The 16,208-nt window shown below is 38.7% G+C and overlaps 1 protein-coding gene across 1 annotated transcript in view; it reads left to right on the plus strand.

Annotated features, from left to right (window-relative positions):
- The window catches only part of RBM33 (RNA binding motif protein 33), a 106,670-nt gene that overhangs the window by 26,501 nt on the left and 63,961 nt on the right, over positions 1 to 16,208 (plus strand). The window contains exons 7-9 of the mRNA XM_086614997.1: positions 2,568 to 2,739; positions 10,517 to 10,725; positions 12,532 to 12,850. Coding sequence (XP_086471123.1) covers positions 2,568 to 2,739; positions 10,517 to 10,725; positions 12,532 to 12,850 — 700 coding nt within the window. The remainder of the gene's footprint in view (positions 1 to 2,567; positions 2,740 to 10,516; positions 10,726 to 12,531; positions 12,851 to 16,208) is intronic.

Consider the following 16,208-nt stretch of genomic DNA (forward strand, 5'->3'; position numbering starts at 1 on the left):
TTCGATATTTAACGCTTGTACAGCTGTTGTTTGCTAATAGATGGCATGAGCATTATGCTGATGAATCAAGTGAGTCAGACCCAGAAGACTACAGAATTGGTATAAGTGTCTAAGAATAGAATAGTGCTGATCTCGAAGAGTTTGAGAAATGGATTCTTTTTATTGTTGCATAGGAAAGTAGTTGTCTTGTAGTCTGTTACAACTTGTTGTGTGTTGCTTGTTTTTTGTTGGGTGTGTTGGTTTTTGGGTTGGATTTTTTTGAATGGATGTATTTTTTTCCAGTAAGAATAATTATCAAAAGGCAAGTATTTTCTGTAGCATTTCATTAAAGCATTGCAGAATTTTTCAGGACGATGTAGACTGCATTAACCCTTCTAGTTCTGATTCTGCAGCCTGAGCTACACATAGGGCCTTGCAGGACCAAGTTTGGCCCTCACAGATGAGATTATGCGACTGAGACCAGTCTCTGATGAATAAAAACTGGAATTTTGATGTAGCTTTTAAGGGTCATGGACACAGATAGTAGATATATCTGGGGTTTATGCTCTAAAGTAAAGCAGGGCTTAGTGTAGGGACAGCATGTCTCGAAAAGCAGCCACTCCAGTTCTGAGTTGCAAATTCTGATCCTGAAGGGAAAGTTTTCAAAGACAGGCATCGGGACAGTAAAATTACTTGGTTTATGATATTTAAAACCAGAGGTTTGAGAGAAGTATCACTCCTTTCTCTTTTGGGAGCCCCTCTTTTGAAAGTAAAATGCTAACCCTGTCTTTCTCCCTTGTTTTTGGTTGTTTTTATTAAACCCGTTTCCTTGCTAACATCCCTCCTCTGTTCCATGAGTCTCAACTGCCTATCATTAGAGATGCTTTGAGTATACATAGATATGTTATTCAGACATACTGTGCTCAATTTGGGTTTGCTTTTGAGGTTTGAATTTCTTTCAGTCTTGAAGGATGTGGGGTTTTTTTTGCCTGCTATCCTGTCTGTTGTTTTTAGCTGCATTTTTTTATATGATAAAGTCATTATATAAAAATAAATGTATTCTTTTTTTAAATATAAACCTCAAAGCTTTTTGTGAACTTTGGCTATTCTCTTAGCTGTATCTTAAAACATTTTTTTGAGGTCAGGAAGTGCAGTACTTGACTGTTCACCTGTAGTGGATAAAATATTCTAAGACAAGGAGATGATAAAATGAAAATAACTTCAGATCAGTAGCCCATTAAAGCCTGGTATACAGATCATTTATTCACCAGACCAAAGTTGGAGTAGCTTTGAGCTTGATTTTGTATGGTGTGCTTTTAAAATAGAAACTGTCTTGCCAGGTCCTGTCTCTGATCTTGCTTCCCATGTTTCTTTTTGGTTTTGGATGAAGTCGGGCTTCTGGATAAGGAAATTTGCAATCTCTTGCACCGTTCTGCCATTAATTCTTTTTCTTAGTTTTTGACTTAGTATCTGTCCACCTGACTGACACACTTGTGCCTTTTTCGTATAAATTACTGAACCAATCTGGTTAATTAGAAGATTAGACCATTTTTTGCATGTTATTTCACTTATTTTTTTAACTGTCTTCAAGCAACATAAAAGTTATGATGTATTTAGTGGCCTTGCAAAGAATTAGAATGCATGTATGATGCTGTAAGAAATGAGCAAGTAGGCTTGTACAACAAATAACCAAATACACAGTAACCAAATATTTTATAGTAAATTGTAATATATTGGAACACTTCTAATTTTCAACTCTAGAAATCAACTATACCTTTGTATACATTCTGAACATTATCATGCTAGCACAAGAAAATGAATTATTTTTTTTTAACTTTGAAGGAGAGGGATCCATCTTAATTTGGGACAGTTTCATCTAAATAAATGCTCTCTGTTACAGAGAGAACTTGAAAGTAACTTGAGGACAAGGGAGTAGCATTCCAATATACAAATTTAGTCTATTCATATTTTACCCAATCCTGTTCTCCATTCTTACTTGCTGAGTTAAAACTAGGAAATATTCAAGGAGTAAAAAAAGTAAAGAGAAGTACGGCTATACATACCTAGGGGAATAAAATCACGATGTAAGGTTATCTGGTTTTGTTGGGGTTTTTTGTTACTGGCTGTTTGGTTTGTTGTTTTGTTTTTGTTTTTGTTTTGGTTTTTTTTAACAACATGATACTGACAGTTGTTAACAAATGAAAAAAAATTAATGATTTAATGAATCTGGTGGTATCCCAGGTTTGCATCTTAGGAAATTCAGTGATAAAATGTCTCTCTGTGTGCAAAAATAGCTACTAATCAGGTGGTGGGTCTAACTGGAGTTTCCATATTCCCTTAAATATTGCAGAAAAATGGGTTTTCTCAGTAGATCTTACTATATAATTTATTATATATGTCATATCTTTATGTTTGTAAAAAAACTCGCCAAGCTCTTAAATGTTCACTGAGTTATGTATGAGAATAATATGTACTGCCAGCAAAATTTGAACAAAGGGACCTTTTAAAAAAAGCTTTGTCTTTTGACACTTAGTGGTCACAAGAAAGTAGATCTTTTCAGTTTGCATGTCCTCTATTTTGTTATTCAGGCAGCTATTGAATCTCTGGAACTTCAAGAAGAAACAAAAGAGGAATCTGATGAAGAAGAGGATGATGACGAAGAGTCTGGACGATTGCGTTTCAAAACTGAACGGAAAGAAGGAACAATAATTAGGCTCTCAGATGTGACAAGAGAAAGGAGGAACATTCCAGAAACTTTGGGTGAGATTTTGTTGAAATGGAGTATTTTGAAAAGCTGTAATAAAAGAAAATAAAAGACAGGCTTGCCAAAACTTTTAGAAAAGAGTTTAATGGCAATGGCCTTCTGACTTAGACTGGCCTGTATCCAGGTTATCCAAAGTCATGTGTAGTCTGTTGTAGTATGTGCAGTGTCTGTCTCCTTGAGAGGAATTTTTAAGCATACTGTGTTTTGAAAACCAGCGCAATGTTTGTTCTTTGAAACTTTTGTGGTTGTCCTGGTTTTGACTGGGACAGAGTTGATTTTTCTTTTTAGCAGCTAGAAGAGCTCTGTGTTTTGGATTTAGACTGGGATTTGTTACGAGAAGAGTGCTGATAGCACACTGGTGTTTGTAGTTGGTACTGAGACATCAAGGACTTGCGGCTTTTTTTTTTTTCTGCCAGTGTGCAGGAGCACAACAGGCTGGGGGGGAGCATGGCTGGGACGAAGAGTCCACAACTCCTCTTATGATTTGAACTTAGATTTAGGATTGAGGGCCAAATTGGCCAATGGAACATTCCATATCGTGCAGTGTCATGCCGAGTATATAAGTGAGGGTTGATCGAGAAGTCGGGAATTCTCTCTTTTGGGGGACTCTCTTGGTCTCTTGGAGTTCTGTCTCTCCTTCGCTTTTTTTCCGGGCCTCTTGCTCGTCAAGGATTGCGGTTTTGGGACTTTACCTGATTTGGGATCAGTTGTCAGACTGGGCGTTGGTCACTGGGTGGTGAGCAACGATGCCGTGCATCACTTTTAATTGCTTTATCACTATTACTTTTAGTCTTCTATTATTATTATTACTAAATCCCCTTTAATTCCCTTCCCCTTTCCCCTAGGGGTGGGGAACGGTGAGTGAGTGGCTGTGTGGCTTTTAGTTGCTGGCCAGGTTAAACCACAACAGTGGTATCTTTAAAAGCTTTTCTCTTTTCAAGCAGCAGATGCCTGATCTGTGCTTCACTATGTATTGTGGTGGAATACATTTTCAGAAATTCTTTTGGACTTCAATCTTTGAAAGGTTTTCAGTTGATAACACAAATCTTGTTACTTGTGTTCTGCTGTGAAATATCTATGTGTTTGCTGTTCTTCCCCCAGAAACATAAGTGTGCTGTGAACTTGTATTCCTATTGTTGGATTGGCCTGGGGAAATTGTAACTTGCTGAGGAGTGTGTTAGAAAAGTATAGAAACCCCTGATTTCTGGATTCAGCTTTTCTAGCATGGAACAACCTGGATCTCTTATACCACCTTGATTCTTGAGGCAGTGTCTAAAAGGGTGTATTTTCTTCATATTTGAGTAGCATAACACAAGCGTGTTTTGTTTCTAGGAACACTTCTCCATGTAGCTAATGAATTTGCCGCTGCTTGTTCAGAAGAAGCAGTAGATTTGCAACTTTCTTGCAGCTCCTCTGTTTTAGTCTACACATAAAATCACATTGGTTTATGGTTTTGAGAGTTAACTTCAAGACCTCTCGTGTACCCTGGTCCTCAGGTATCTGATACTGGTGTTTTTAGAATTCTCTGGCATATACCTGCCCCACCAGGGATAACTATATTGCCTCTTCATGTTGACCTTACAGTGGTGGTAATAAATAGTAAAATGTCAGATTAAAAAAGTGATTAGGGAGATGGGCAGAAATTAAGTTTTGCTTTCAGAAAGATGTACCATTCTCATAGTTTTGCTACTGAACCAAAATATCAATTCAAACTATGGAGAAAAAGCCCTGATCTTTTGAAGAGAATCAAGATATGCGAGAGAGATGAACTGGTAATGAAGGCAAATTGTCAGATACTGTTGGCTAATTGTCACATACCACTGGAAGAAGATGTATTTTTTGATGATACTTCAAGTTTTCCCAGACTGTAGGGATGGATTCTTCACACAGGATTGCTTTAAGATGGGTGCCGTGCAGTGTGAGCTTGCAAGCTGGGTGAAGCTGCTTTCTTTCCGGATGAGTCAGTGTCTTTGGGACGACAGGGTGTTTTGGAGTTACGTTCCCAGACCACATACCTACGTTGCTGGCACTTGTCCCGATGAAATTTTCTTCTTACCTTAAAAGTTATGCTTTGCATAGGATATTAGTTCTAGGGATTTTTCTCTTGAGTTGTATAGCCTACTAATTCTTTAATTTGATTGCAAGGAATTTGGGCTTTTACTATACATGGAAAAATTGAGAAGCCTTAATTCTGTAACAAAGGTGGTGTTGGTGAGCTGCAAGGAGTCAGCTGCAGAGGCTGAACCAGACTTTCACAGTGGTATTCATGTAGGCCATGTTGTGCTGTGAGAGGCGTCAGTGCATGGTTTTAATCAAGATCTTTCTCATCTGTTGTTCGTATTTAGCAAATAACTCTTCTTACTTGCAATTTCAGGCAAAGTGTGTATTAAGGGCCTTTATTCAGTATTTTCTTAATAATGAGGAATTGATTCTGATTAGAATAAGACTGAAGGGAATCCTCTAGAGGCACAGAGTAGTCTATATGGGCAAGGGATATTTTAGCTGAGGTGCATTCCAAATGTGTTTTCAACCATAAAACCATATTTCTACATACCTTACAGAGACCAGATCTTATTTATACAAAAGATGCTGGTGGCTTTACAAAAGAGAATATTTTAAAAACAAGTGCACTGGAATAGCTAAATCTGGATATAATTGCAAGATAAATGGCAATTGCATGCATGTCCATATATCTGTTCATTTATCCTGTAGTTTAGTGTAAAGACAAGACCAGCCGGTGAGGAGAAAACAGTAGTGGAGCTTGACTGTTAAAGGAACAGGGGTTTGAATTAGACATATTTTCAAGTGTAACTTTAAATTATTTGAGACATAGCTCTGAGATACAAGGGAAAAGTGATGCAAGTGTGGATGAATCTGTGAACTAAAGAGTTTTTTTTTGAAACTAATCTTTGGCAAAAATACAGTTTTGCTGTTGTGAAATAGTTTCTGTTCATACTAGTTTTTCATGTTAATTTGTTGATAAAGAGACCAAATGATTGACCACGTGGTGGAAAGTTAAACAGGAAAAAAAAAATACTTGTTTGCATATAAATACCTGCTTGCTTTTGAAGTTATAGAGTAAATTTTTACAGATGCTACTGGTTTTAAAATGAAACTTCATTGCAGAGCTACATCTCCTTTCTTTGAAATCTGAACATAGTTGAGAAAACACTTAAAGAGGAATTAACATTTCAGTTGAAGTTACAAACGTAATTTCCATCCTGTCACATTTTGGTGACCTTTTGTGACAGCTTGTCTCTATTGGAGGAGTGCATTCTTACTTGCTGATTAAAGATGTCATTTGAAACCATTTTATTACCAGCGATAGTGAAATTAATCTTGACACTTAGAGACACTAGAAAAATAATTGCTGATTCACTGCATTAACTGCATGTGTGAGAACTGTACAGTCAAGATGAGAATAAGTGTGTGCTGGTAAAAAATATGTAAAAATAAAGAGTATTCTCATGAATGTAGCTGAGATCTTTCCTAAACATTTCTTCATCCAAGATAATGTAAGTAGTGGTTTTAAAAAGTTTAAAGGAGAGGTATTGTAGGCCAGCTATGCAATTGATTTCTAGAGATACTGGGTTTGTCATCTTTGATGAGGAATATATGACTTCTTTTAGTGCATCTAGTTGAAGTCTTCCCAGAGTTGGAATTGTCATTATGCTCTGGATTTAGTTACTCAGTAAGGAATGTGAACAAAAATGGCTTTGTTTGGCATCACCAAACTGAAATACTCTCTCTGTACCTAATTTTAAAAAAACAAAACCCTACGCTTATGCAGAGCCATTTGCAAAGTTATAACAAAGTTTATTGGATGTGGTAGTACTTTTTGTTCACTTTGATAACTGGTGGCTGAGATTTCAGGCAAGACTAGGAGATTAAAATGAATGGTTTCACTGTTGTCCTGTTGCGCTGTGTGCAGAAGCACATCGTATAATCAGGTTGCCAGTCTGGATGATGGGGAGAAAAAACTTAATACGAAGGAGAACATTAGCTATCTCAGTTTAGGCTGCATGTGTATATAGATGCATATGGATGTTTTTTTAATAGCTGTTCTGGAATGTGATTTATGTTGTAAATCTCTGCATTACCCAGGATAATAGGGATTTGGGGATTCTCAGACCTGGGGGTTTGAAATGCCATTGCTCTTGGAGCCACCCGAGGCAAATGTAGCTGCATAGACCAGTGCTCAGGGTTGGTGTAGGCAGGAGCTGGTGGCCACGTGCTGCAGCACCCTGCACACACTGTTCGGGGGCATGGCAGCATCCAGCTTGGGTGTGTTTTGATCACAACACACACAAGCTCTGAGCCAGGGAGAAGCATGGGCGTCTTTGTGGGAATACCTGGCTGTGCTTTGGAAGAGTCTAGAGAGGGCAAGAGGATCTCTTCCTCTGCTCATCACCTTCTTTCTAGTTAGCAGTCTGATCTTGCTTTCAGGGAAGGCAGGGACTATTTTCCTTGCTCCCCTCCCTGCAAAACCATCTTCCACACTATCTCTTCTCCTTGATATCTGTATTTGTGGCACAATGCTTTCAAATTCATTGAACAGCCCACCTAACAGTTGAGCGGACTGTGTGTTTTGCTGCATGGTGACTGTTAGCAATAAAAAGCACTTAAAGTATTCATGGTTTCAGCTCACTACTTGAGTCTTCACTTTTGCAGTCTGTCTCTGAGGCTCCGAACCTGCAGTTTTGTGTGTTAGCAAAATTCTTCACAGGTAGGAGGACACTGTTGCCTTCAGTGGCATGTTGTGGGGGAAGTGTACTTGATGTTAATGTAATCTTACATTCTTTTTTTTTTTTTTAATAAATTGAACAGTTATATTGTACTTCTGTGGCCATAGATGTGGTATGAATGTAATTATGCTTGCTGCAGTGAATTTGTGGCCGGTTTTGTTTTGATTGGGATATTGTTTCCAAGGTCAGTGTAACACACATTCTCACTTTTCTGGCTGAAAAACTGAATACGTGGACTGTGTCTTTAAAGACACAGCCTTTAAAGTTTGAGAACTTCTGTGTAAAGTGAGTAGGAAAACAATTTATTAGTTTTCATTTTAAAGAGAGTGAAAAGTACCTGCCTATTGAAGATCATCGGGACTGACTTTGCCCTGGATGCTGCCATCCCTTCCCTAAACTTAATCAGCACAGATCTCTGAAGTCATTTTGTTTGGAGCAGCTCATTCTTTCTTCTAACGTTGTTTTTATTCAGTGTCCTTTGGTACGTGCTCAAGAGGCTGAGAGACTCAAAACATGATCTCGCCTTGTAGGCAACCTAGCTCTATTCCCAGGTTCCTTAGGAATTGCTTTCCTCACACGTGACTTCTGTTTAATAGGAAATACCTTCTTATCATCTTGAATATCAGTGGTAGGTACTTGTTGCAGTGACTGAACTTTGCTTTCCAACCTACCTTGCTGAGTTCAGGGTGGAAGATGGCAGAAAAATTGCCCTGCCTGTTCTATTCTTGGGGGGAAAAAAAGAAAACTTTCCAATTAGCAGCATGCCCAGGTTGCCCTGCAGGATTTGGATCCTCTCTAGTTAAAGGGAGGAGAGCTGTTGCTTTGCAATGCAACAGCACCATTTCTTCCTGTAAGTATATGGAAGCTGGTCATCTTTCTTTCCTGCAGACCAACTAAAAGCCCATATTGACCCTTTCATACTTGCAAGCCTGTGAAGAAGCTGAACTTGCTGCAGGTGTGAACAGGAAGGTGGCTTGAAATCAGAGCTCTATTTTTCCTGTTAAACCAGATTATTTCATCCCAGATGAGTAAGGTGGTTGTTTTAGTTGCATCTAATGCTTTGATTGCTTTGGACAAGAGTATGTTTGTTTTAATGTTCCTCAGAAATCCATAGCGTGCACATTCAATACCATACTAAGACTTGAGGGGATGTGATTCCTTGCCCCTTTCCAAGCGTGCTGTGAGATTTTCCTGATAAAGTCTTCATTGTCTTGGGCTCTGCCAGTCTCTCTAAGCAGGTGCCAGGGCAAAGGTAGCATTTCATAAGAGTATCTGGTATGGTTGGTTGTAAATTAAGACTTTATGCCACTTAATTGTGGTGTCAGAGAGGGGAGAGAAAAGGAGGTAGGGAAACATGTCTCATCACCGACAGGCAGAATTGAAATAGGGAACTATATGGTAGATCCTGGGCTTTTAGGAGTCTGTCAGTTTGCTATATTCTTAGACAGTCAGCAAGTTCTAAATTTTTCTTCTAAAAATCAAAAAGCTGCTGCTTTCTGGAGGTGGTGGATACCTCTGAAAACTGGAACATGCAAATTTGTAGTCTTTGCAGCTGAGTCATACCAGTAGTTTTTGTAGCCAGGTAAGAACAACTGCAGCAGTGGGAACGTGTAGTTTTCACTCTTTTCTGCCCTTCTGGCAATTCTCAACTTCAAAGACTAATTGAGATTACTTATGAAGATGTTTAAGATGATGGTTTAAGTAGCTTTGGCTATCAGACTCACAAGAAATTTTAATAGTGTTCTAATTGCTTTAGTTATGTATTCTTGATGGAGCATATGTAGTGGTGTGTGGAGACATTGTAGTAGTGTCTTAGCTGTCGGGTACAAACTATTTTTATTCTGATGTTCAGATATTGTAGCCACTATGTGTAGTATTAGCAGGTAAAAACACTTTGTCCTGAAAAGTGGTCCCTGTACCCAGTCTCCTTTAACATTAAGAGCAGACTTTTTAGATGGAAAACTGGAATACTTGCACTAATCACCATTTATACGAGCTCAAAATATGTTTTTATTTGTTAGGAGTGTGTTTCTTGTAGAGCAGTTTAATTTTGCTGCGTTAGAGGCAGAAGTCAGTTTTAGAGGCAACAAGGGATCTGAGCGGCACATGGCAAAATCCTTGGCTGCATGTTTGGGTTAAAGTTTATCCCTTTTAATTAACTGAAACCTGGTGAGTGACACTGCTCATACTGTCATGGTGTGTTTCCTGAAGTTTGTTGTAGACTTTCTCTGTATTTGATTACCTGGGCCTGTTACTGCATGGTTTTCTCTTAATGTTATCAGCATTGTCCCAGGTTTCAAGCAGATTTGGCAGCCTTCCTTGAGTACCGTCTGTTCTCTGGTGTTTACCTGCCATGAGTTGAGTGGATGTTATCAGTGGCTGTGTATTTGGCTTGAGCTGAGTAGAGATTTTTGAAGTTTACTCTCTCTTTAAGTGGAATTATCACTTGTAAAGTACAGCTGGTTCTTAAACCACATACAATAGAATAAACACTAAGTAGTTACATACTGGAAAAAACGATTCAGGGACCAGAAGGTCCTTCTTTGGAACAGGCCAATGTGCAAAAGAGACTGACAGATAAAATCTGTTTGTATGGAAGACTCAGCATATCCTTTACTGTAAAGTTTACTGGGGGTTCATTGTACTGCCTGACATCTCTGCAGATAAGTGAGATATCATTTAAGGTAACACAAACGTGAGAGGAGCCACAGCCTCCTCTTACAGCATAAGGCGAACTTCAATAGCATTAAAAAAAAAACCAAACCAACCAGCCGAACCTTTTTGTTCATGTTTGTTTCATTTACCTGCTGCTTTTTGTCTGTGCAACAGACACAAGTATCTGTGTGCTTTTTCCTTTTAAAGATGTCTTTAATGAAATGTTAACATGCCACCTAAAGGAGATCAAAGTGCCTGCAAATCTTGTTATTTGCAGGGATGCTCCTATAGTTCTAGTTGTGTTTTTTCATGGTGTTTTCCATCTTTTCAGCATGAAGCTAAAATATTTTTTTCCCCATCTCTCTCTTAACAGAACTTTCTGCAGAAGCCAAAGCAGCATTACTTGAATTTGAAGAGAGGGAAAGGCAGCTTAAACAGGGACGGTATGGCTCAAGGAGAGGAGGTCGAAGAGGAGGCTCAGTTATGTGCCACGGAATGGGAGAACAAAGGAGAGACAATAATGATAGAGGAAGAATGAGGGATCACAGGCCTGCACTGCTGCCAAACCAGCCGTCGACAATGGTATCTTTTAATCCTTAGTATTCTTTGAATGTACTTTCAGGAAATTAAGGTGAAATGCATTTTAAATCATGAATCTTTACAAAGATGGAATGTATATTCCAGTCTACGCTTTTTGCTCTTTCAGGGCACTGTTAGGCAAGATGGGCTTTGCATAACGTGGTGATTGTGAAAGTATGTACTTAGTCCTGTTGGCGACCTCAACTTGAGGAACCTCAAGGCCTCCAAATGAAAAGTAGATTTTGACTCATACAATGCAATCAGGCTTATGTACTGGTTTGCATAAGGATGGAGGAAAAAGTTAATTCCTCTCAGAAGTCCTCTACATGCAACATGGAAGCATGTTCAGTCCCACTTTATTAATAGTAATTTAGTTTAAAAAATATGATTCTGTAAAATATTTTTTGGTTTTTGTCAAACTAATATTTTTGCTGATACTTCTAAAAAAAATAATCTCTTTGCTTACCTGCCATGCTACTATGAGGGCAAATAAAGATACCTAGGAAGGTAATCACTACTAGATAAATTCATATCTTGTGATTTCAGAGGAAATTTAGCTTTGTTACTCTCCCCCTCCCCGTGCTTTGTGTCACAAACTTAAAGATGTTACCTTTTCCGTCCCCCAAAAAACCCAAGAAGGTTACGATCAAGAGGTAGCCCACGCTTATTTTTAACTGTCATAAAATGTGCTGGAAGCTGAGATTGCAGAACAAAGCCTGTGTATGTCTTTGCAGGACAAGGTCATCTGTATTAAACAAAGGGGATTTTTTCCAACAGCAGTAACTCTAGGTGCTGATCACTAGCAGGAGTCGGTGGATATCTCAACGATTGAGAGCCCTGCAGTAGAATATCTCGTGCTTTTAAAACAGTGAAGGTGGAATAATTTTTTTCTGTATTACTGCAGTCTGCTAGTTATTTTGACCTTAAATGTTGTAAACATATCGTGCTCATCACAGTATCTTCTTCTTGTGCGTACTTTGTAGCTGCTTTGCTTTATGTATATGGCTGCTGAAAAAAATGATGTGTCACATCTTTGTTACTAAAAGGTTGCCTGTTTGGGCCTTTTCTTGCCCTGCCATTTGGAAGTTAACTGGCCTAGGACTGATGTCTAGTATTAGTGAGTTAGGAAGCAGGAGAATGTCTCTGAAGAGAAATGTTAATATATTTTTTTTAATTATAACTAATTTTGGCCATTTGTATTTGAGAGTGTTGAGCAACAAGAGACTTTCTTCAATGTTACGAAAGTTACCTTTAAAAGGTATCTTTAAAGTAGTTTTTTCTTCCTGCAGTAAGGATAGATGGACTGCACTGATACCTTGCACTGATACCTTAAGAATCTAGCTTAATTTGTATTTTGCCTTTTGTTGTTACTGTTAAGTCTGTTTTCTCAGAGAGGCTCTTCTACATGTGAGACAAAATTAGTGGGTTTGTCTTGATGCTAGGATTCAGATTTCTAGTGACGATCACAAAAACCTTATTGCAGTTGAAGGCAGTTTCCAGTGACACATGCAGAACCCTACATATGAAACTAGACAGTTTAACTGTTAAAAATAAGTGAATGAATGTCTGCCTTCCCTGTGTGCTTCCTTGCTGTTTGCCGTCCTCTCCTTCACATGAATGTCTTCAATTATTACTTCGCTTTCCTGTGCTGATGTTTCTTAACAGTTCCAGATGATGATAAGGGAAAGAAGTTTTTCTGTTCATATTTGGCCTTAATTGTTCTCCAAAGGTGTCTTGGTTTTGTGCGGGTTTATGTAAGGATATTTTAACTTAGAAGCCTATTGACTTTATTCTTTTGTCTGACTTTAGACTCATTCACAGAGGTTAATTCCAACACACCAGCAACCTGTTAGGAGTCTGTTCCAGCAGCACCAACAGCAACAGCAGCAGCACCAACAGCAACAGCAGCAGCAACAGCAACAACAGCAGCAGCAGCAGCAGCAACAGTTACAATCTCTGCTTCCTTTACAGCATCAGCATCATTCTTCTCCTCCTCCAGGGCTACATATGCCCCCTCAGATAGAAACACCTAGAATAATGATGACTCCACCTCCAGTGACACCTCAACAACCGAAGAACATACACATAAATCCACATTTCAAGGGGACAGTAGTGACGCCTGTACAAGGTGAGCTTTCTGAACACTTTCCCAGTCATGCGAGCGTGACTCATCTTACTCTTTGCCAGAGATGCAACAATTTGTTTATCACTTCATGGAAATGTGCTTCAGGCTGATATTTTTTTCCTTAAACTTGAAACAAGTGTTTTGCCTAAAGTAAGACATAATGTTGTTGGACTGTGGCCAGCTGAAATAGCAAAGCCCTTTGATCTTCTTTATCATCTTTGTTACTCTACTGTAAAGCCCGCAAAGAGTGGTAGAAACAGAAACTGAAAAGAGAATGTGGTTTTTAAAAGTAGCAAATGTCAGTTTTCAAAACTAGATAATGCAGTTTGTAGTTTCCCACATCATTCCAGCTTCAGCCAAGCATTCACAGCATGACCACCCACCTATTTCAGTAAGAGTACACTGAGGCACTCCTTGCGCTGTAATTGCTCTGCGAAAGGTACCAGCTGCTCTACTTACTGGACAGGATACGTGCCTTCAGTTCTTTCAGTGCCATGTTCATGATTGTTTGATTCGCAGCCTCCAAGTACGCTTTTCCCATGACTTAACACAAGTGTTCTTTGGGCTATGCTTTTTAGGGCAGCTCTCAGCAGAGCTGTTAACATTACTACTTATTTGGGAAGTGTTTAATCCCTAAGAGGATAAAAAAAAGACACCTATAGAGCTCTGCTTTGTGATTCTGTTGGGACTAGAAGTAGTAAAGAAATGCATATATATTTACACATATTTACCTTTAGATTTTCTGTATTTCTCCCCCTTCAAATCAGCAGAACTCCAAGCCAGTGCTATCTTTGCTTCATTTATTTGACCAATGAAAGGTAGGAATTTGGCAGGGCAGATTTTATTGTTATTATTTTAATTGCCAGTTGATAGCGATCTATTAGGCTTCTCACAAATGGCTTCATAGTTGCTGTGTTGTAGAGATTATTCTACTCTTTCCTGTCAAATAAAATCAATGCTTCCAACCAAATTATGCATCAGGACAGATGATGTGGAAGCAGTCCAAAAGGTCCTTTAGTCTTGGATTTGTGCCTTCTGTGCATTATCCTAATGTTTCCAAAACCACAGTTCTTGTTTTGTGAAAAGCAAAAATCATTTTTGGACTGTTTTAGAGGCCTCTCCTCTCTCCCCATGAAACAGTCAGTAAATCTTCTGCATCTAGGTGAACAAGTTTCCTCCTAGTGACAGCAATGGCTACTGAGGATTTTTGCTTTTGCCTAATGTCAGAACTGTATTGGTGTATCTTCTTTCTTTGTCTGGAGGTTTTTTTTATGTTATCGGTTGGCTTCAGGCTTGTCTCAGTCTTACCACTGCATCTGTGGCACCGTGGATATTCAAGGGCTTTGCTTTGCCTTGAGCACAGTCTTTTTTTTCTGTCTTTGTTAAAATGAGAATCTGCAAGTAAAGTTGCGTTAAGTAAAGATCTCCTCCTGCATGTTAGGAGATCTTCAGTGTTGGATTTATAGTTGTTTGGTGTGTTGGTTTCTTTTAATCTTATACCTGCTGACTTTGTGCGCACCTTTGTTTCTTGACTGATGCAAGTGTAGTCGTCCTCTCAGAAGAAGCAGCCCTGGAGAAGAGTGATCTCTTTCATGAGATCTCATGAGTGATAAGACCTGTATTTCAGTGAGGAAGATCCTTGCTGTGTGTATTGACGGTGGCTGTCTCGTATGAAATATCTTTGTGCCATCCATTTTAATGAAGGAATCCCCAGCAAGACTACTGAATATTTCTGCTAATAGGTGTGCAGCATACTGTTAAATGCAATCTTGTAAATCACTGTGGAATTTTAATCCTCTTGATTAAGAGAACATGTATGGGGAGCTGAGTCTTCTGTAGAGGCTGAGAGTAGTGGCCATCTCAGTCTTTTAGGCTGCAGCAGTACAGTTGTGTTACATGAAAGTATACATTTGCACACCTAAGGAAAATGTGTAGGAAATCAATAGTTTTCTTCAGGGAAGATGAGCATAATTCTAAAATCTTCAATGGCATTTGCATATCACGATGAATTTTTAAGCAGTCACTGCAGGCAAACAATAGACAGAAATTCCAGTGTTGGGAGAGCTGTCCTAAACTTCCTCTTAAAAAGCCCTTATCAGTTTAATACTTGAGGCCCCAATAGGAAGAGACTCATAATTGACAACACGAGCACGTGTTTCACATGCAGCATCATTTATTTCAGAGTAACAGGAAGTGTGAAAGATCAGACTGACTTCATGTTCTTGATGATGTCCTGACCCTTCTTGGCTGAATATATTTCCAGATACATGAGGGTATGTCAGAGCATACAGTCAGATAGGTGCAAAGTTTATTAGGATTCTGTTGTTGAAAGCGTGATGCCTGGAAGCTAAAAATGCCATGTCTGGAAGTGCATGATACACACACTTAGGTTCTGGCAATTTTTATGGTGTGCTAGCATGTTTTCATGTAGACTGGCATTTTTTCCCCTCTCTAATTTTGTGGCAGGATTAAACTCACATACTTCTAATTGTCAGCGCCAGAGACACTCTTTCTGACTGCAAATTTTAGAAATACACTTGTATAACATCTTTTTGGTTTGAGTTGAATATTGAAACGCGTCAAGTATATCAGTACTTTCTAAAATAGTCTCAAACCTTCTGTAAATTGTTAGGAAGTTTTCATGTGAATAAAAGAGCATGTATAAGAGCTCTAGTAGCCAGCTACTTCAGCCCTAAAGTGAGTTGAAGCACTCTTGAAAAATCCTATCATTGGCTTATTTATTTGATGTCTCAAAGACAAATCTCTTATAGTGGTCACCGTCTCCTTGCCCAGCCTTGAATCTTCGTTCAACAAAATAGTTACTTTCAAGTCAGTGTTGTTTCAAACAAATTTCTACTATTTTTGGTCCTTGAGGCTTCAAAAATGATGAAGGAGGACTCTCTCTAACTCCCTAAAGTGATTATGTAAGCCTCTGCGCATACCTGCTGCAGATACTGTTTGTTTGGCTTTCAGCTTTGCCTTTTGTGGCATTTGAATCCCTTGTCTTTTAGTTATTTGTCGTATAGTTTTCTCTCTTCTTTGTATCCTCTTCTGTAAGTTAGTTTTGAGTTGTAAGTAGTGATTTTTGGCTGAATGCATGTCCAAGTTCGAGTATAATCAATTTACAAATACTGGAGGACTGTACATAGATGTATATGAAATACTTATTCAGCCTGTGATACGGGTATTGAGGTTTTTTCCCCTTAATATTTATGTCACAAATAACTATTTCAAGGATACTGTGGTGCTGCCAGAATTGACATGAACGAGTGAGCAGTTTATGGCAGCTCAGTAAGCTGAGTATGCCATTTACCGTTTACAAACTGGTTGTTGTCTTGGGAAAAATTACATTATAATTCTG

The sequence above is a fragment of the Tauraco erythrolophus genome, chromosome 7, assembly GCF_009769465.1.
Source record: "Tauraco erythrolophus isolate bTauEry1 chromosome 7, bTauEry1.pri, whole genome shotgun sequence".
NCBI lineage: Eukaryota > Metazoa > Chordata > Aves > Musophagiformes > Musophagidae > Tauraco > Tauraco erythrolophus.